At 58.7% G+C, this 21,073-nt stretch overlaps 1 protein-coding gene and 1 long non-coding RNA gene across 2 annotated transcripts in view; one reads left to right on the top strand and one right to left on the bottom strand.

Annotated features, from left to right (window-relative positions):
* LOC112406396 (uncharacterized) overlaps positions 1-1,931 on the bottom strand; it is a 5,780-nt gene extending 3,849 nt beyond the window's left edge. Inside the window, exon 1 of the long non-coding RNA XR_003004550.1 lies at positions 1,295-1,931. This is a non-coding gene — a long non-coding RNA (uncharacterized LOC112406396). The remainder of the gene's footprint in view (positions 1-1,294) is intronic.
* On the top strand, positions 490-20,161 carry PPP6R1 (protein phosphatase 6 regulatory subunit 1). Its single transcript, XM_024755147.1, is given in 23 exon segments — positions 490-589; positions 7,361-7,593; positions 9,118-9,304; positions 9,385-9,522; positions 9,614-9,679; positions 11,026-11,138; positions 11,225-11,338; positions 11,648-11,810; positions 11,905-12,057; positions 12,171-12,305; positions 12,598-12,662; positions 12,754-12,869; positions 12,952-13,037; positions 13,197-13,234; positions 13,236-13,394; positions 15,865-15,922; positions 16,014-16,186; positions 18,607-18,740; positions 18,826-19,006; positions 19,116-19,186; positions 19,344-19,425; positions 19,893-20,003; positions 20,086-20,161. Coding segments are annotated over 23 exon segments (2,676 nt in total). The 5' UTR covers positions 490-565.
* The last annotated feature ends 912 nt before the right edge of the window (positions 20,162-21,073 follow it).

The raw sequence follows: 21,073 nt of genomic DNA, 5'->3' as shown, positions 1-21,073 counted from the left end.
TCCATGGCCAGGTGACCATAGCAGGTCACCTTTCCCCTCTGGACTCCAGTTTTCATCAGTTCAAGAAGTATCTCGAAAACAACAAGGCCCTATTGTATAACACAGGGAGCTATATTCAGTATCCGGGGATAAACCATAATGGGAAAGAATATGAAGTAGAATGTGTATGTATGTATAACTGAGTCACTTTGCCGTACGGCAGAAATTAATACAACATTGTAAATCAACTAGGCTTCAATAAAATAAATTAAAGAAGAGAAGTATCTCTAGCTGTGGGCTTGGCCTTATGCTAGGTCCCGGGAAACTGGCATCTTGCTGCAGGAGGCAGGCGACCGAATAGGCAAGTCCTGTCGCAGAGCGCTTGGATGCCATCGTAGTGTGACCACAGGAGCTGTGCAAGTGTGGAGAAGGCCTCTAACGCAGTCAGGGGAGGCTTCCTGGAGGAAGTGGTGTCTGTGCTGAAGCCTGAAGGACCCACGAGGAGCTAGGTAGTCAGGCCCAGAGAGCTGGAGGGAAGGCAGAGGGAGCAGCCGAGCAGTCAGGTGTGGCGGGAGTGTTGAGCGCCATGCGGGTTGCAGCAAGAGATGAGGTGAGAGAGGCCTGGACGCCCTGGTGGAAACCAGAAGCCTTCCCCGCATTGCCGGCCTCCGAAAGGGAGCTTGGGCAGGCTCAGTACCTGGGGGGTGGGGACACACCTTCCTTTCCAGGCTGAACCATGGTTTCCCCCTGAACACTGGTTTTGTGGATCTTCCCATGGGAAGTGCCATCTTACAGTGACCGCGAGGTGTCTCTCAGGGAAGAGACTGAGGCTTAGTGGAGTGAGGTCCCTGGTCTAAGGCCCCAGAGATTGGAATTTGGGGAGGCAGATTGGAACTCAGGCCTTTCTGACTTTGGATCACCCTATAACACTCACTCCTGCCCTCTGATTTCCAAGAGCTATTTCAAAATCTATTCGTTGCTCTTTTCCCCTTTGAACCCATCCAGGAGATGGCACTGAATGGGAGCTTTCGGGCCCCTCCTCAGTCCTTGGCCGGGTATCCCATTCTCTTCTGTTTCCTAATTGTTCCATCCTCTGGGATTGGACCAGAGCTGCCACCTCCCCTGGGCAGGTATGGTCTAGGGCCAGAGTGGTGGGAGGTGTTGCCCCTAACTGTTGCCTCCCCACTCCCCCAGCCCCCCATGGGAAGGATGAGCCACAGGAAAGCTCCAGCCCATTGTCCCGTGTGGCCTTGGCCAGGTCCCTCTCCTCTGGCTTCTGCGGCCCCTACTTCCAAATGGATGTCCCGCCGCTTACCTTGCTGGGTCTGTGTTGGGTCCCGCTGTTATCCATTGTCCCCTTCCTGGAATTGGAAGTCCCCCACCCCCATTACATTTCAGATTTGGCTGAGAGCTGACGGACGGGGGGGCAGTTAGAGGGTGGTGGTCTTGCTGTCCTCTGACCTCCTGGGCCCTGCAAGGGGCTGGGGGCTGGCCAACCAGCAGCAGGTTCTCCCCTCCTGTGGCTTGCCTGGCCGCTGTCTCTTTAGGGGCCTGTTGGCCTGTGGTGGCTGAGGGCAGCAGCGGCAGCAGGCCTGAGCTGGCCTCTCCCAATGTTGGAGTCTCTGGGCATCTCAGGTGGCCGCCCCAAGGCCCTCCCAGAGGCCTCTTCACACTTGACCTCCACTTCCGGGTGCTTCAGGGCCAGGGCAGGCGAGAAAGGGGTGGCAGATAAAGGATCAGCTCACGGGCTCCCTTGCAGGCGGGGCTGTGTTTGGACGGACAGTGGCAGCAGCGGCAGTGGGGACGCTCTGTGGGAGCTGCAGTCGGGCCCTGTCTGAGCCCAGGCAGGGCCAGGGGCTGGCAGGCTCCTGAGAGGGGCAGCTGGTGTCGGAGGCCTGAGAACAACGCAGCAAAGCAGGAAACCTGAGGCGATGGTGCAGAGCTGGCAGAGAGAGAGGTAGTTTTCGTTTTTAATGGCTTCCTTTGTCATTTACAGTTTCCCCTTCTTCCGTTAGCAGCCAGAGTCATGGTTTTCAAACGGTCGCTAAAAACCAGTAGGTAGTCACTTCCGTTTTCTTGAAGTTCACTAAAAGTTGCAACGAGTGGGGGTGGCGGGGTGTATGGCGCCCACCAGAGCACTTGAGTGACCTCGGTCACTCAGGCAAATGGGGCATTTCCTCAGGTCTTCTGTTTTTAGCGCCGTCACCCTGGGTAATGGCTGTTCCTTCCCTCCTGCTCAGAAGTGTCCAGGGTCTTCTAGCCTGGCCTCAGGGACAGATAGGAAAGGCCAACACCTCCTGAGCACCTGCTGTATCAGGACCACTGGCCTGACCCTGCTGTTCTCATAAAATGGCCCTTCCTGATGGCTGTGCTCCCATTTCACAGATGAGGAAACAAGGCATTTGGATGCCAAGTGCCTGCCCATATTCACCCCCTTAGAGAGTAAGAATGAAACCCACCTCTCCTGTCCAGTTCCCAGGGCTTCCAGGAAGTTCCATTAAGTGGAAGGTGGGATTGACTGTCAGGACTTGAGGCTAGAGTGAATTGAGAGTTTGTGGCAGGGGAAAGTGTTTTTCTCTTTTTTCTGTTTTCTTTTTTCCACTTCTCCTGTATCTGCATCTCTGTTCTGCACAGAGTTTGAGACCTGATGTTTGTAGGATACTGACTACCACTCGACTGCATCTGATCTTTGCAGCCTTCTCTGATTTTCAGAGGAGGGACCTGAGGTTCTGAGAGTTAAGGGGCCACCTGGTTTCTGAGGCCGCTGGAGTCCACACGCCCCAGCCCTCCGCACCACACCCGCTCTCCATTCTCCATTCTCTGGCAAGCCAGCTTTGGGAGGGAAGTCCTACCTTCTGTCCGAAGCAGGTGGGAGGGGTGGGGTGGGAGGAGCGAAGCCTGTGCCGTATCTCCAGATGCTTTGGAAGTGTGTGGGCGTGCCTCAGCCTTGAGAATTTCCTCCTGTGCTCTGGAGAGGGCGCTGAGTCCTGGTTCTGCTGTGGCTCGACCCCTGCGGGTCCCCATCTCCTCAGCTATCAAATTGGAATAATAACAGTGCTGTACCTAGTCGTCTTGATTAGAGATACAGTGCCATGCAGGTGCACAGGTTCTCTGAAGGGGTTGCAGGGCCCTGTCCCCCAGCTCTGGGGGGCCTGCTTAGCTCAGGGACAGCCTTGGCAGTGAGGGGGGACCTGGGTGTGCTCCCGAGGTGGAGCCTTCACGCCTCAGCCTTGGCTCTGCCCTGGCGGCTTGTCAGTTCGGGGTGTCTTGGATGCAGAGCAAGGCCAAGGCCTGGCCCTGTCACAGCAGCCTCAGGCAGCTTTGGGTTTTGTTTGTTTTTGATAACTGGTTTTTTGGTTGAGATGTAATTCATATACCATATATGACTTATTCATTTAAAGGGCACAGTTAAACAGTTTCTGGTCTATTCAGAGTTATGTAATCATCAGTCACCACAATGGATTTTTTTTCAAATTTTAATGACTATTATAGACTTTTTTTATTCCTTTCCATTTTGACAGTATATCCTAATCCAGACATTTTGTGGCTTAACCATTTCTTTCTTTTTTTTTTTTTGGCTGCATTGGGTCTTCATTGCTGCGTGCGGGCTTTCTCTAGTTGTGGCGAGCGGGGGCTGCTCTTTGTTGCAGTGCGCAGGCTTCTCACTGCGGTGGCTTCTCTTGTGGAGCACGGGCTCTAGGCGCACAGGCTCAGTAGTTGCGGCACACAGGCCCTAGAGCGCGCGGGCTTCAGTAGTTGTGGCGTACGGGCTTAGTTGCTCTGCGGCATGTGGGATCTTCCTGGACCAGGGCTGAAACCCATGTCCCCTGCATTGGCAGGTGGATTCTTAACCACTGCGCCACCAGGGAAGTCCTACAATGGATTTTTTAAGTTGAGGTATCGTTGACAAATAAAGTTGTATACAATTGGTTTTAGAACTTTTTTTTTTTTAGAACATCCTTTCCCCAAAAGGAAACCCCATACCCGCTAGCAGTTCTTCCCCGCCACCCCCCATGTCCACCATCTCCTGAAAACCACTAATCCGCTTTCTGTCTCTATGGATTTGCCTTATCTGGATGTTTCATGTAAATGGAAATATACGACGTAGTCTTTGGTGATTGGCTTTGTTCATGCCACCTGGGTGGCCTTTTGACCTCTCTGGTCTCCTTATCGCCGCACAAGTCTGTGATGTAGAAAGAGGTGGTGTTCTCGCCATGGCGAGCTCCTTGTCCCTTGGGCCCAGCAGTGGCTGCCCCTTGAAGTGATTCTGGTCCCAGGTCCACCTAGCTCAGGAAACCCATTCAGGCCCGGCTGTGTCTTGAAGTGAAGAGGACGGTGGAACGGTCCCTCAGAGGTCTGGGAACTGGGCAGAAGTGGGGAATTGCCCTCGTGCAAAGGCAGGTCTCTGAGCACTTGCAGAGCGGGGGGTGCTGCCTTGATTTCCTTTCGGAGTAGTGGTCCTCACTCCGACACAGGGACCCACGTTCGGCACCGGGTTCAGCCCACTCTCCTTCCTCCCTTCCCCAGCGTGCCTGCCCTGGTGGTCACCCCTACCCCACCCCACCCGACCTGTGACTGTGGTTTATAGGGAGCCTCTGAGTGTGGCTGGGGGAGACAGGGTGGGAGCGGGTCCCTTTACTGATTCCCTGACAGGTATGTCAGCTTCCTGCCTCAGGAGCAGGGTCCGTGGGAGAACTTGGGGTGCCTTTCAGTCAGTGTTTCTGAGCACATATTGCATGCCAGGTACTGTGCTAGGTGCTGTCCAGGGTGCTCACAGCAGCCCAGCAAGGAAGGTTCTCTCTGCGTGGTCCACCATCCTATCAGGGCACATTCAGCGTAAGGGCTGTACAGGCTGTGAGTGATCTGGCCCAGCCTTCCTTCCTGAACTCAGAGATGTCCACTGAGTAAGTGCTAGACTCGAGGCTGAGTTTCGCTAAGCCCCGCAGGGACCAGGAAAGAGCTGGCCTTCAGCTCCTTGAGGGTGTCAGCTGGTGAGAGCCAGGTTAGGGAAGGCCGTAGCCAGGGCAGAGCCAGTGCTGGCAACCACCTTGGGCCTGAGCTCACTCACTTATTTTGTGAGTGTTCATTGGCAGTGACTGGGCACCGGTGAATGGGATGAGGCCCTGTACCCTGAGAAATTACCTCCTGGGGTTTGGGTGCCATCTCCACAGTTCACCAGCCCCCAGACCTCGGTGTACTTCAGTTTCCTCACCTGTAAAATGGGGCCATCGGTTCCTTCCTTGGGGGCGATCGTGAGGGTAGATTGAGATAATGGCTGTGTGGGCCTGGGAACGGTGTCGGGGTGCAGCTAACGTGGTTTGTCCACTTCATGTGTCTGGCGTGTTGTCTGCAGTATGCCCTCATTCCCGCAGAACCAGAGGCCTAGGGCTGGAGGCAGTGACGTCACACAAGAGGCTTCTCAGGGGGCTGCAGGCTCTGAAGGAGATGCGCCCTGAAAGGGCAGTCGCGGGGCAACATGTGAGCAGCCAGGCCAGAGCTTGCTCAGGGAAGGGTGGTACCAGGGGACGTGGCCTGGGCTCGGCACACACATGGAGGTGGGTCGGCCAAGGGGGTGGCAGGTGTGAAAAGCCTGGTGCACATACTCAGACAGGACTGGGATGGTGAGTGCTGAAGAGCAGGAGGTCCTGGGTGGGGAGCGCCAGGAGACGGTCAGGGGCCCTCGGGGTCTTCATGCGGAGACAGGGGAGCCACCTCAGGGTCTCCTGGGGGGAACAAGCATGAGGTGCTCACGTTTGTGTTTCAGAAAAGCGTCCTGTGTGGGGTGGGGTGCAGGGCTAAGGGGGCGGTCCCGGCATGCTGTCGGACAGGACCCATGAGGCCTGTGGGACTGGGGGCCCTCAAGTGCCCCCTGTGTCCACCCACTGTCTGGGGTCGGTGTCTGCTGCTGTCTCCCGAGGTCATGGCTCGTCCACTCCATCTTCAACCGTAGGTGGCCAGGGCTTAGGAACTGACATGAGTCCTGGCAGGGATTGCAGATTTAGAGCCACTTGTTCCCAGTCACTGAGAAGTCACCCAGAGGGCTGGGAGGAGATAAGTGAGGCTCCTGAGGAGGCTGGAAGGGAGAGCTGGTTGCTGGTGGCGTCTTGAAGGAACCGAGGGGCAGAAGGCCAGTCGCCTGCCTGCGGCCACACGTGCCACCCAGCTCTGCCCCGCTTCCAGCTCCAGCTGCTTCCTGAGTCGAGCGTCTTTCTCCCCTGGGCTGCTGCCCTGTGTGGCAGGCATGCTCTCCGTGGTTGGGATGGTGTGGGCCAGAAATGGCGAGGGAGGGCTTTGTAGGAGAGGGACTGGTGTGTGCATCTGGGAGGTTCCAGGAGGGGCATCCTGGTCTCTGGGTCTGTCTTCAGTGGTCTCTGCTTCAGGTGGTCTCCACGAGGTGGCTGACGTGCGTGAGCTCTGATCAGCGCCTGCACGGTGCTCGGGGGGCCCAGCTTACCCGGGTGTGGTTGCCCGTACAGTGGGGTGACCGCAGCCCCTCCCGAGGGCCATAGGCACAGCACCCGGTGCATAGGGAACCTGAGTGGGCAGCAAGTGACCTGGGAACTGGCGGCCAGCTCAGGGCGGGTCTCTACCCGGTGGTCGATGCTGGGAGCCTATAGAAATCTTCAGAGGAGCAGCCAAATCCTTGCTGGTTGAGGGCTTGGACCCGCCTGGCACCTGGTCAGTGCTGCACCCGAGATGGCCCTAAGGCCAGTGCCGGGTGGGGTGGGCCACAGCCAGGCGTACAGGGTCTCCCGTGCTGGCCAGCGAGCTGCCATCCTCCAGTGCTGGGCGCTGGCTTTCCGTCCTCCCTGCTAAGGTGGTTCCCTGTCCTGGTTCCTTTTGGCCCTGGGCAGCAGCTGTTCTGGGAGCTGCCACCCCCTCCCCTCAAACTTTTCCTCTTCCTGTCATGGCACTGGGTACGGGGGCTTGGGGGTGTGTGTGTGTGTAGTGTCCAGGCAGCGGCCACAGCCTGGAGACGTCGCAGACCTTCCTCCCTCTGCCCCTACCCCACACCCTGCACACAGCACAGAGCTTGCTGGGCTGGATGGCAACCGTGCTGGCTGTCATGGGGCATTTTAATTTGTTCGGCAATGCAGATTGAAGCAAGTCTGATGCCAGAGGTTCCAGGATGAGCACAGTTCCAGCCTAGATGTGGGGACAGTGGACACAGGCCTTGTGGGGGACAGGATCACGGCGGCTCCGTGCACAGCATCGGGGCTGTTTTCCACAGGGCCTGTGTGTGGTCGCACCCGGGGGTCTTCCCCAGGCCTGGGGGCTCGGCAGTACACAGGACAGTCGCCCATAGGGTGGTCCTCGTAGGCTGGGAGGTGGAGGGAAGCAGGCGGGGTCGGACCCCACGTGTGACAGCCCCTGCCCGCAGGGCGCCATGTTTTGGAAGTTTGACCTGCACACGAGCTCGCACCTCGACACGCTGCTGGAGCGGGAGGACCTGAGCCTGCCCGAGCTGCTGGATGAGGAGGACGTGCTGCAGGAGTGCAAGGTCGTCAACCGAAAGCTGCTGGACTTTCTGCTGCAGCCGCCACACCTGCAGGCCATGGTGGCCTGGGTCACCCAGGAGCCGCCGGCCAGCGGCGAGGAGCGGCTGCGCTACAAGTGAGCCCCGCCCTGTCGGTCCCCCACGGTGGGACACCCCGACTTGCTGTGGACATCGTTGACTCCCGTTTTTGTTACGGGACTTCCCAGACGGAGGGATGGGCAGAATGAACCCGAGGACCCTTCCCCAGCTGTTAGGGGTGCTGTGTTTGGGCAGTGTGTTTCATTGGCCCACACCCCACCCCCACTTTATTTCCATGGTTTATTCAGTTGGATTTTTGTTCCCTTTTTGGAGTATGGGCAGCGTGAGGCCTGCCCCCTCACCCCCCACGTCCCCAGTGCCCAGCGTGACGCCAGGTGCTAAGGGTGTGCCTGTGCCCCCTCCCACATGCTCTTCTGCCCTTCCCTCCCACCATAGGGCCCTCGGGTGTGCCAGAGAGGGTGGGCGAAGAGGACAGGGCCCTGTTGAGTGTCAGTAGGAATCGTCTCCATGACGGGAGTTTATTTATTTATTTTTGGCTGTGTTGGGTCTTCGTTGCTGTGCGCGGGCTTTCTCTAGTTGCGGCAAGCGGGTGCAGATGCTACTCTTCGTTGCGAAGTGCGGGCTTTTCGTTGCAGTGGCTTCTCTTGTCGCCACTGTAACTAAGCATGGGCTTCGTTACTCCGCGGCATGTGGGATCTTCCCAGACCAGGGCTCGAACCCGTGTCCCCTGCATTGGCAGGTGGATTCTTAACCACTGCACCACCAGAGAAGTCCCTTTGCTGCCCTTCTTGAGCCCTGCTCAGTCTGTCCTGGACAATCCTCTTGGTTCCCTGGTGTCGCCCTCTCCCTGGCCCCTCACACTATAGACACGCAGGTGGTCCTTACAAGCTCTGCATCTTCTGTCCCCGGAGGTCTTGAGCCACATGGGGAGTGGGTGACTGCTTCTCCTCACTTTGCCCTTTGTGAAGTGGGGGTCTGTAAGGTGCTGCCAGCTGCTTAGTGTGGGGTCTGGTGCACAGTGGGGACCTCTGGGGGGCCAGCAGAGTGTCCCCTGTGTCCCCCAGTGTTCATCTGTCACTTACCTTGCCCCCACGTGTGTCTTCTCCCTTCTTTGCTTTGTTCGCCCGGCCTCTGTACCCCCTTGAGTATGTCCAGTGGCCCCGTGGACTGGGCTTTTGCTCATAGTAGCAGGGAGCCTTCATTCTGACACCTGTGCCGAGCTGCCCCTGGGGTCCCTGACATGCCTCAAGGAACCCGCTTCCCAGAGGTCTTATAGTTTATGGGGCAGAGCTGGAGAAGGTTGTGGTCCCCCAGGGCCCTGGGTGGCACACTGGGTGGGGCAATCCTCTCCCTGTCTGTACAAGGAGGTGAGGGGATAAGGTTGGATTTTAGAAGGGTCATCGGGGCTGGGCCTGGGTCAGACTGGAGGGTTGGGGGTAGAGGGACTAGAGGGACAGGTGTTGATAGGGGGTCAGGTCCAGGCTCAGGAGGCTGGATGCTACCTTGAGGGGTGGGGAGCATGAATGGGCTGTGACTGGGAGGCGGGGTGGTTTGGCCTTCACCCCCACCGTGCCCTCCCCGGCCCTTTCTGGGTGTGTCAGGTACCCCAGCGTGGCCTGTGAGATCCTGACGTCGGACGTGCCCCAGATCAACGACGCACTGGGTGCGGACGAGTCCCTCCTGCACCGGCTTTACGGCTTCCTGCAGAGCAGTGGCAGACTCAACCCGCTGCTGGCCAGCTTCTTCAGCAAGGTCATGGGCGTCCTCATCAACCGCAAGACCGACCAGGTGCCTGGGGCCCCAAGGAGGGTGGGCGGGTGGGCGTGGGGCCGGGTCCTGCGCTGACGTGCCAGTCCCTGTGTCCCCAGCTCGTGTCCTTCCTGCGGAAGAAGGATGATTTTGTGGACCTGCTGCTGCAGCACATCGGCACCTCGGCCATCATGGACCTCCTGCTGCGCCTCCTCACCTGCGTGGAGCGGCCGCAGCTGAGGCAGGACGTGGTCAACGTGAGTGCTGAGGGGCCGCAGCGGGGCAGCTGGGCAGGGGTGGGCGGCAGGAGCGGGGTCAGTGAGCGGAGCGCTACCTTCTCGCCCCCAGTGGCTCAATGAGGAGAAGATTGTCCAGCGGCTCATTGAGCAGATCCACCCATCGAAGGATGACAATGTGAGTGCAGCCCACCCACCTGATGTTTCCAGCCTCCGCCCCATACCAACTTGTCCCTCCACTCCCTTCTTAAATGAGTTGATGAGAAAAGGAAGCATTTGGAACTGTGTGTATTTGAGCGGGGGGCTCCTGCTGAGAACAGAAAAGGGGTGTACACACATGGAACATTTCTCAGGAACTTGGCCCATCATCCCTTGAGGGGTCAGGGCTCTGAAGGGGGTCCTTTGGCCCTGGCCCCTCGCTGCTGCCCTTCTCAGGGGCCCCTCTCCTCCTCCCCTCTGTTGCTGGCTCTGTGGCCTGGTGGCTCTTCCTGTCTCTTATGCCTGGATCAGCTCTGCCTGTCCTTCAAAGAAGCCACCCAGGAGCCCTGAGTCTGTCCGCCCGGCCCACTGGCTTGTAGGCAGAGGTCCACAGGCGCAGGTAGTCAGCACCAGGCACTCAGCCAGTGCCTGGCCTGGGAGAGTGATGACTGTCCAGGCCTTTGTGGCAGAGGGACTAGGGGTATCTGCCATGAACCAGGTGGCAGGGCATCTGTGAGGGGCTCTGAAGTGCGGCCCTGGCCTGGTTGGTCTGCGTGGGCCGGGGGTCTGTGTGGGTGGGCCCTGGAAGCACCTGTTGGGTTAGGCTCAGAGCTCTACTTATGGTTTTCTTTGTTTATCTTGCAACAACTTTATTACATACCACATAACTCACCCATTTAAAATATAGGATTCAGTGGCTTTTAGTATATTCACTGGGTTGTGCAGCCCTTGCCATGTTGACCTTAGAGTATTTTTCATCACTCCACAAAGGAAATCCTGTACCCATTAGCTGCCGCTCCCCATCTCCCTCATGGTTGCTTGGCCCCCACCAACCACCAGTTTGCTTTCTGTCTCTGGGTTTGCCTGTTCTGGATGTTTCGTATAAGTGGATTGCATGATGCAGGGTCTTCTGTGACTGGCCTCTTTGCCTTAGTGCCAAGTTGTCTGTGTTCATCCATGTTGTAGTGTGTGTCAGCGCTTCATCCTTTTCTAAGGCCAAAGAACGTTTCAGTTTGTGGATAGACCACAGTTGCTTATCTGTTCACCAGGTAGTGGACGCCCGAGTTGTTCTCCTCTGTAGCTGCTGTGCATAGTGTGGTGTCTGTGTGGGGTGTCTCCTTTTCCAGGAAGTCGTCTTTGGTTTCCCTTTCTCTGTGTCGTCTCTGCCTTCCCAGTGTTTGGTGCTTTTGTTCTCTCCCTCGGCACTTGTGTCCCGGGGTCTGTGTGACCCTCTGTCCTCAGGGGCGGGTGCCCAGTCTTCAGCTTGTGGGGCTTCCTGACACCAGGGCGGGGCCGGGCTGTCAGCTCTGTCTGCCCCTCCCCCAGCAACATTCCAACGCATCCCAGTCCCTGTGCGACATCATCCGCCTGAGCCGGGAGCAGATGATCCAAGTGCAGGACAGCCCGGAGCCCGACCAGCTGTTGGCCACCCTGGAGAAGTGGGTTTGCAGGTGGTGCCCAGTCCAGAGGGAAGGGGGAGCCGTCTGGGGGCCCTCCTCCCTGACGCTTGCCACCCCCGCCCCAGGCAGGAGACGATCGAGCAGCTTCTGAGCAACATGTTGGAGGGGGAGCAGAGCCAGTCCGTCATCGTGAGTGGAATCCAGGTGCTCCTGACGCTGCTGGAGCCCAGGAGGCCCAGGTGAGAGGCTGGCCTCCCTCCCCAGGTGACCCCTCAGAGCCCCACCCTCCAGTTCCAGGGTGGGGGTCACTAGGGTTCCGGAGGGGAGTCCTCTTGTTCCCTTCTGGCAGACGAGGAAACAGGGTGAGTAGACCGCCTGTAGCTTCGAGCTGGTCACTGCCCCCAGGATCCCGGGCTCCCAAGGGCAGCAGCTTCTCACTCCCTCCCAGGTGTGGCCCACACGTGCAGACGTGTGCAGACGTGTGAACACACATGCATGTGCACAGGCTGTCTGGGCGGTTCACTCTGCCCTCTGCTGTCCCTCTGCAGGTCTGAGTCTGTGACTGTGAACAACTTCTTCAGCAGCGTGGATGGGCAGCTGGAGCTTCTGGCCCAGGCAACCCTGGACAACGCCGTGTCCAGCGTGGGGACCCTGCATGCCCTGCGCCCACGGCTCAGCCGCTTCCACCAACTCCTGCTAGAGCCGCCTGAGGTGGGTAGGGTGTGTGGGGGAGGCGGTGGCAACAAGGGCGCCCCGCCGTCAGGGCAGTGCTGGGGCAGGAACTGAGCTTCTCCTGTGCCTGCAGCTGGAGCCGCTGCGCACGACATGGGGCAGCCTGGCCCCACCGCTGGGCAACACACGGTTGCACGTGGTCAAGCTGCTGGCCAGCGCCCTGAGCGCCAGCGATGCGGCCCTGACCCAGGAGCTCCTGGCGCTGGACGTGCCCAACACCCTTCTGGTACAGGGGACAAAGGGCAGGAGGCAGAGGGGGCACTGCAGAGGGATGGTTGGGTGGGGAGGACGGGGACTGGGTGGGGGCCGCTCGAGCCAGCCTGTGCCCCTCACCCCCAGGACCTCTTCTTCCACTATGTGTTCAACAATTTCTTGCACGCCCAAGTGGAGGTGTGTGTGAGCACGATGCTGAGCTCTGGGCCTCCTTCCAACAGCAGCTCTGACACACCAGCCCAGAACCCTGTCGTGAAACACGTGAGTGGGGCTCCCAGGTTCCCCCTAGCCCGGGGCTAGGGAGGAGCTGACCAGCGGGGCGCTGGGGCTGTGGACAAGCAGGAGCTGGAGGCAGGTGGAGTGGCTCTGGGGTTTGCTGGGTGGGCTGAGCGGGCGTCACACAGGCGGGGGGCGTTTCTGGGTGAGCAGAGGAGGAGCGTGTGCACGCTCGCTGCACGCTCCTCGTAGGCAGACCAGGGGCTTGGAGGTGGGCTGGGGTGGCAGGGCCCAGCCGTGGTCCCGCCCCACGCCAGCCCCTCGCTGCTCCCCCCAGCTGCTGCAGCAGTGCCGCCTGGTGGAGCGCATCCTGACCTCCTGGGAGGAGAACGACCGTGTGCAGTGAGCGAGCGAGCGTCGGGGCCTTCCCTGGGGAGGGCAGGGCTGGGCGGGAGGGGCGGGTCTGTGTCCAGCCGCGGCCCCTCTCGCCCAGGTCCGCAGGGGGCCCTCGGAAAGGCTACATGGGCCACTTGACAAGGGTGGCCAACGCCCTGGCGCAGAACTTGGAGAAGGGGCCCAACGCCGAGCAGCTGGGGCAGCTGCTGAAGGGTGAGGGCTGGGGCTGGCCCGGGGGCGGGAGGAGGCTGGGTGCCCGGGGCCTTGTGTCCTCACACCCCGCTTCCCCCAGCAGAGCTGCCAGAGGACCAGCGGGAGCGGTGGGAGGTGTTCGTGTCGGGACCCCTGGCGGAGACCAACAAGAAGAACACCGTGGACCTGGTGAGGTCCCTGCACCCAGGCGCGCCCACGTCAGCCCTCGCCGGTGCTCCTCCTTCTGGTCCAGCCCGGACGCCCCTCCCCACAGTCCCAGCTCGCGCGCGTCCTCTCTGGGGGCTCCGCAGGCCCTGACCCCTGCCCCGCCCCACCCCCGCTGCCCAGGTGAACACCCACCACCTGCACTCCTTTGGGGGCGGTGGGGGGGTGGGGCGGGGAGGCTGTTCTGGACGCCCGGCCCTGACTGCCCCCTGCACCCTGGCAGGCCTTCATGGACTTCCAGATGCAGCGCATGACCTCAGCCTTCATCGACCACTTTGGCTTCAATGACGAGGAGTTCGGGGAGCAGGAGGAGAGCGTAAAGTGAGTGTGGCCCATGCAAGGCTGGGGCAGGCGGGGCCCGCCGGCCGCGTGACACGAGGGACGTGAGGTGGCGAGTCCGCACGCGCTGCCGCAGCGTGCTCCTCCTGCCGTCCTCCCTGCGTCCTCCTCGTGTCCCCACTGCCCGCCTACCCACACGTGGGGCTCAGCCTGGAGCGCAGCCGGCCTCGGGCCCTCTCCCCGCCTCTTGAGGACCAGGCAGGAGGCGTGGGCGTCCTGGGACACGGGGGCTGGCTGTGCAGAGCTGGGCCGCGGAGCTTGTGGGACAGACACTCGCAGACTCAGAGCTGGCCTACCTCCCTACGTGGAGGCCTCAGAGCCTCGTGAGAGATGGTTTTCAATGACCAGGTCTGATTATTTGTGTTTGTCCTGTAACACTGACAGCAGTCGCTTCTGGCCTTGCGCTCGTGAACTACGTTCTTTATTGTCCAAGTTTCTTGCTGACAGAAAAAATTAAAAGTTTTAGTGTTTTGTCAATTTCACGAGCAGCCTTACGACAGCAATGGGTAGATAGTGAAGGGAAGGTCAGGCAGCGAGAGTCTGAAGGGGAGACTGTGTCGGGGTGGGAGCGGAGCCACCGCCTGTGGACTCACACTGGACCCTGGGGGCCATGCAGGCTCCTGGGGGACGTGCTCCGTGACCGGCGCAGCCAGTGCTGTCAGAGTAGAAGATGAGGCCATGACACCCAAGAAAAAGTGGAACAGTCACCGAAGGGCATGCCGTGGGGGTGTTCCTGAGTTGGGTAGTGACAGAAAGGCCCGGCTGGCCCCTTAGGGGCTGCATGTGGGGGCCGGGGCCCTGGCCTGGTCTGTTTCATCACAGGCAGCATGCCGGGCCCTCTCAGGTGTTGCCTAGTTATGTGCCATGACGACCCTCTGCTCAGGGCTCAGGAGCCCATCTGCAGCCGGGAGACGCAGTGCTGTCACTCACCCCAGGGCACTCACCAGTTACTGTGGGAGGGTCAGCTCTGGTCTCTCGGGCCCACAGCGAGACAGAGACCCTGTAGGACTCAGAAGTGAGGTTCGTGTCTGCTGCTGCTCTGTCCCGCACAGCGCCCAGTGCTGGGAGGCCCCCTGGAGAGGAAGAACACTGGCCAAGGAAGACACCACCCCTCCTGGCGGGGGTGGTGACACTCGGTGAATGGCCTCAGCTTAGCCGGCTGCCCTTTTGGGATGAAATTGTGTTGCTTCTTCCGTCAAGATAAATCCCAGTGAGGTTAAAAGCTTTAAACGTAAGAGAAAAGTAAAGCCGTGAAGCATTCTGGAACAGAAAATGGATGAGTATCTTTCATCTCAGGGCTGAATGAGCTGTTCGCAGGGCTCTGGTTGCTGGGCCTGCCAGCTGTGCGTGCGGGCTGCTCCCTCTCTGTGAAGGAGATGAGAATACCTGCCCTGGTGGTGGTTGTGAGTCCATCTGTCACGTGCTTGGACCATGGCTGGTGCCAAGTCAGCACTCAGAGATTGTTGTTAATGTACTTCCTGAATCAGAGAGACAGATAACAACCTGGGGAGGATCCCTACCACATGGCGTGGAGCCCTGACCTCGGCATAGATGCTAAGTGCTCTTTCCACAGAACAGGAGAAGGATGGATTGGTGCCCCAGGAAAAAAAGGGGGTGCAGGATGCAAACAAAACCAGTAGGAGGCTGCTGAAAAATTGCAGTCTGCGGGTAGGGGTATAAACTGACAGATCTCTTTCCACAGTTTGTGTCAGTATTTAAAATGCATGGATTTAATTCCTTAACCCAGGAATTGCACTTCTGTGAGGCCTTCTGAAAGAGAAAGAATTGAGCAGACATGGGTGTGGGTGGATGTGGACACTGAAAGGCTGGAAGTTGGAGATGATGAGCACCGCACTCTCCGTGATCCCTAGGATCACTCGCCCCCATCTGGGTCCTGCCTCGGGCTGGCAGTGGGGCCCACACAGAAGCGTTTTTGTTTCAGCTCCAAGGCTGATTCTTTTGGCCCAGACTGACCCTCTTTGGGCTGGGGCGATGCTTTGTGTGGGGCGGCCCGTGTGAGGCTGCATCCAGTAAAGTCACTGTGAACAGTGAGCTGTCTCCTGTGGGAAGTGTGTACATAGAAAATGAATAATCTCACCCAGCATATGATCTCAAACCCTAAAAACAACCTCTCCAGCTAGGTTCTGTGTCCTTTATTTTACGGTAGAGGAAACAAGGTTCAGGAGTCTTAGGTGGGGCCTGACCCCGTCTCCTTGTGGGACCTCACTCGGCTGGGGGTGTGTGCAGCTTGGGCGACTCACTTAACTCTGCTCTGCAGACATCTGCGCTGATGGAGGGTGCTGCCAGAGTTGATATGGGGTTACAGATCAGCTTTAGCGAGGAGGTGTGTTCGCTGGTACAGGGCCCGAGGAGAGCGAGGGTCGTCCAGCAAGGGGATGAGAGGGGGAAGTGGCCTGAGCCTCCCCTCAGTGCCCCTGTGCTTCTCCCGCAGTGCGCCTTTCGACAAGACGGCCAACATCACCTTCTCCCTCAATGCCGACGACGACAACGTGAGTGCTGCCCTGACCCCTGCTGGTGGGGGCGGGCTGCAGACAGTCAGCTCACCTCACCACCACCGCCCCCCCCCCACCGCCCCCACAGCCCAACGCCAACCTGCTTGAGATATGCTACAAGGACCGGATCCAGCAGTTCGATGATGAGGAGGAGGACGAGGAAGAGGGCCAGGGTTCGGGGGGGTCTGATGGAGAAGATGGTGCCTGGCAGGGCGGCCAGCTGGCCAGGGGGGCCCGCCTGGGCCAGCCCCCGGGTGTGCGGTGAGTACCCTCCTACAGGCTCCCCAGCACAGCAGGGCCACAGGGCCCATGTAAAATGGTTTTCATCAGCTGGAGTGAGTGAGAAAAATAAGGAGAAGGTAGTGTGTCTATTATTTGGGGCGCTTTCAATTGTGAGTGATAAAAACCCAATTCAGATAAGTTCAGTTACAAAAGGAGTAGGATAACCACTTGTGCAAGGCTGGAACGGTAGGTGGGTCCTTCAGGTACAGCTTGGTCCAGGTGCGAATGGAATCATTATCTGCCCCCACCCCCACTCTCCTCTCCCCTGCGGTAGCTGTCGGGCAGGTGTTCTTCCCAAAAGGGCAGTAAGTGTACTGTCAGCTCCTTTCCCAAATTCCAGTGAAAGGAGACACGATGATTGTCCCTCACAGTCCCAGCATGCGGGTCAGTAAGCTGTGACCTGCTGTTTGTACAAGAAGTACGTATTTTTTCTCTTACTGGCTGGCCCCAGAATCACTGACTAAATGCATTTGGGTGGCATAGACTTGCCAATGCGAATACCAACTCAGGGCCTGCACCTTGACCCCTGTGGCTTCTGATTTGAGGGTTAGAGTGTTTTAACTTTTTAAATTGACGGGTGACTAGCATACAGACAAGTAGACGAATCTTAAGTGTCCGGACACGTGGACATCCCTTTGCCAGCACCCAGAGGAGGGGGCAGAACCATCCTTGTACCCCCGTGCCTTCTGCTGGCCGCCTTCCGAGGGTGACGCTCTCCTGACTTCTTGCCCTATAGATTTTGCCTCTTCCTACATGTGAGGCCTATCCCTCGGGTGGGTGTGGTTGTGTGTCACTTGCCATCCGCTGGTGTGTCATTGTGTGACTGCCAAGTTGATTTGCACTTACGGGTGTCATTGCCAAATCCAAGGTTGTGATGCATCCCTGTGTTTTCAACGTCAGCTTTTAACGTTTAGGTTTTTGATCCAGCTTGAGCTAGTTTTTTAGATGTGGTGTGAACTGGGAGGGTCCAGCCTCATTCTTCTGTGTGTGGGAATGCCAGTGTCGCAGCATCACGTGTTGAAGAGACTCCCCTCTCACTGGATGGTCTTGACACCTTTGTCAAAAATCTTTCTACTGTATGTGCAAGGGTTTATTTCTGGCCTCTGTCTTCTGGTTCATTACTGTTTCATCGTAGTGAGTTCTGAAATTGGAAATGTGAGCATCCAGTTTGTTCTTCTGTTTTAAGTTGTGTTGATCATTCCAGGTTCCTTGAGATTCCAGGTGAATTTTAGGATCAGTTTGTCAGTTTCAACAAAGAAGCCAGCTGGGACTCTGAGAGGGATTGCCCTGAATCTATAGGGCAGTTCAGGGAGTGTTGCTGTTTTAACAATATTTTGTCTCCCAGTCCATGAACATGGGATGTCTTTACATTTATTTAGGTGTTCATTACTTTTCACAGTGTTTTGTAGTTTTCAGAGTATAAGTTTTATGCTGCTTTTGTTAAATTTATTTCTAAGCGTTTTATTCTTTTTGATACAATCCTGAGTGGGATTGTTTTCTCAAAGTCATTTTGAAGTTGTCACAAGTGTGTAAAAATAAAAGTCTCTTGCACATTGATCTTGTATCCTGCATTCTTGCAGAACTTGCTTGTTCTAGCAGTTGTCGAGGATAAAAGTCTCTCGCACATTGGTCTTGTACCCTGCATTCTTGCAGAACTTGCTTGTTCTAGCAGTTGTAGAGGACTCCTTAGGTTTCTGGATACAAAATCACCCTTTCTGCAGTTAGAGATAGTTTTGCTCCTTCCTTTACCAAGTGGGAAGAGCAGGCCCCCACATCACTTCCCTGATCTGGGGGGACATCGGGTCTCCCTGTTCAGTGTGACATGGGTTGTGGGTTCTGGAGATGCCCTCCGAGGTTTCCAGGTTCAGGAAGCTCCCTCTACCCTGTCTGTCTACCCAAGCGTCTGGCTCGTTTTCACTGTGCGGACAAGCCCCTTCTGGTCACGGCAGTCAGTGACCGTGGAGCAGCATCCACGTTTGCTTAGCGGTTCCCCATTGGACAAGGTGTCTGCGTGTTAGTCAACACTCAGCCATTACGTTTGGAGCAGCTGCGCTGCTGGACTTTGCCCTCCTCCGAGGCTATAATGGATGGAGGAAGAGTGCGGAGTCAGCCTTCCCTGCCAGGGCTGTGCAGGGGGTGGGAGGTGTCCCCGTTCCTGCTGAGGGCTGGGCGGGGCTTTTCCGCCCCTGTGCTGCTGGCCACGCTCTTTCCAGAGGGCACTCAAGTTCCCACCTGCCTTCCCACCACCGTGGGACATGGGCTCTTTCTCTGGGCCTCTTCCCCGCTGCCCCCTCCTCTCCATCCCTTTGATTCCTTCCCATCGTTTGCCTGGGGCTGGCCTTGGTGGGGTCAGAAGGGTGCCCAGCACAGTGGCTGACTGACAGGTGTCCCTGGGGCAGGAGCGGAGGCAGCACAGACAGTGAGGACGACGAGGACGACGAGGACGATGAGGACGACGAGGATGGTGACCGGCGGGTGGCCCGTGGCAGGGCTGGGCCCACCTGTCATCCCAGCCCTGGCCCCCAGCCTCCGGGTGGGTGCATGCGCGGGGCTGCCGTGGTCAGGTGCATCCGGCTGTCTGCCTCTGTGCTCACCCCTGCTCTGCTCTCCCTCTCCAGGCCCCAGCTGGACAGCTACCTTTGACCCAGTGCCTATGGATGCTCCTACTGGCCCCCAAGCCTGCAGGGAGAAGGAACCGCACTCTGGGCCCCCTGCCCCACAGGAGCCCCGCAGCGGGCCCCTGGACCTCCCTACCCCGAGCCCAGCTGGCCCTGCAGCCCCCAGCACCCTGCAGCTCAGGTGAGGCCTAGTGGTGGGTGCCCAGGGCCCGGTTGCCTTAAGCTCCAGCGCCAACCCCAGCTGCAGGGGGGCGGGGGCTGCACCTTAGGCTCCTTCTCTTGCCTCCTAGGTCTCAGGATCCCATCCCTTCCTCAGCACCTCAGGAAGCCACAGATGGCAGCAAAGTAGCGGAGCCCTCGGGTGAGCCGCTCTCTACCCACTCCCCATCCTGCCCACCTCACCCTCAGCCCTCCCATACACAGCTGTCCCCTGGCCTTGTCCACACCTGGTCCTGAGGAGCGAGGCTGGTGTTAAGCTCGCCGAGTCTCACATCTCTGGGCCACTCTACTCCGCACAGCCCCCTGCCAGGCCTTGGTCAGTGTTGGGGACCTCCAGGCCACCCTCAGAGGGACGCACTCCGCCCCCAGCTCCTTGGACAGGTAACTGGCTAGGGAGCAGCCACTAGGGGGCCAAGAAGGGGAGAATCTGGGGAGGCGGGTAGAGCCTGGTCCCTGGGCTGTCCCTGCCCTGGAGCTGAACCACGTGGCCCTTGCAGGACCCTCCTCCCCGCAGGTGTGTGCCACTGCCTCAGAGCTTCAGGAAGCTGAAGGTCTAGGGCTGTGCCTGTGCCCACACATGGCCACAAGAGAGGATTCTGGATCCCAGGGTCCCGCACTCAGCCCTGTGGTGGGAAGGCCCAGTAGGATCAGAAGGGGGCTGGAGTGTGCAGAGCTCGTGTCCCGCTAACCTTGAGCTGCTGCTGCCGGTGGGCAGCTCCCAGGGGTCTTCGGATGTGAGGGATGCCCCTGAGCCGTGCACTCCTTCCCTGCTTACACAAGCAGGGGGCTGAGGGATGAGAGTGCCCAGGAGGGTGTCAGTGACAGTAACCCCACGGGTCCCCCCACAGTGCAACCAGAGACCCTGCTACCTCTGTCCCGGCCCCCAGGGCCCACCAGCACCCCCAGACCACAGAGGGGGTGAAGAGCCCAGAGTCCTTGGGGCTCCCCCGAAGCCAGAGGTAAGCATGGTGCAGCCTCACAGGGCAGCTGGTGTTACATAGGGGGCACTGACCTCCCCACGTTGTCCCTCTCCCCCAACAGTGCCCTGGCCCTCGAGCCACTTCCGATGCCCAATGGCTCTGCCCCAGGAGGGCCGGCGTCCCCGGGCTCCCAGTGAGTGGTAGGGCTGGGGGCAGAGGGTGGGCTGGGGCAGGGCAGGCAGGAACTTCACTGGGTGGCCACAGGGTGGCAGGCTCCTCACGTGGGTCTTCCTCTCGGTTCCCAGGTAACTGCCTGGTCCCAGTGGTGGCAGCCAAATCCTCCGTACTCCACGTGGACCCTGTCCGGGTGGGGGCAGGGCAGGTTCCACAGTGGCCCTGTTGCCCCATCACCCCATCCTTACCCTACCCACCCCAGGTCCTCTCTGGACTCCCAGGAGGCTGGTGCCAGGGAGACAGGCCCCTCACCCCACCCCCATTTGCACTGAGAGAAGAAATTATGGAGTTTTGTCTCCTAGAATAGAGTCAAATAGAGAGAAAGAGAGAGAGAGAGAGACCTATATTATATATTATGTGTATATATATATATATATATATTGCAGAGGCCCACACCCACACTTGGCCTTTCAGCTCAGGTCCACCTTGGGGGAGGGCCCGAGTGGGGGTCGTGCCTTTGCCCAAATACCCTTGCCTCGGACCCTGCACTTTGACCCAGGCTGGGAGCTAAAAGACCCTCCACCTGGCCCAGCCAGCTCTGTGGGAGGGAGCTGGGGGTCCTGGTCCCAGGGGGCCTCCCCAGTGACATTCCCTTGGGGCCCTCACGCACTCACTGAGACCCCCCCCATCTCCCATGGACTCTGGGGTGGGGGTCTGGCTGGGGTCCCCGTCCTACTCCCAAGGGTCTGGGGTCCAGCCCAGCTGCCAAGTGACCTTGTCCCAGCTCCCTCTCCCCAGGCTGGTGTGAGTGTGCGTGTGTTTGTGCCGAGCTTCTGTTTCATATTGCAAATATAAACAAATAAAGGAAGACAGTTTAAGACTCTTGCTGCTCAGACCTTGAGTTCTGGGACATGGGGTCGGGGAGCCTGAGCTGT

Source organism: Neophocaena asiaeorientalis, unplaced genomic scaffold (assembly GCF_003031525.2).
Source record: "Neophocaena asiaeorientalis asiaeorientalis breed wild unplaced genomic scaffold, Neophocaena_asiaeorientalis_V1.1 scaffold694, whole genome shotgun sequence".
In the NCBI taxonomy this organism is placed as follows: Eukaryota; Metazoa; Chordata; class Mammalia; order Artiodactyla; family Phocoenidae; genus Neophocaena; species Neophocaena asiaeorientalis.
The sequence above is the reverse complement of the archived record's forward strand: the minus strand, read 5'-3'. Positions and strand labels throughout refer to the sequence as shown.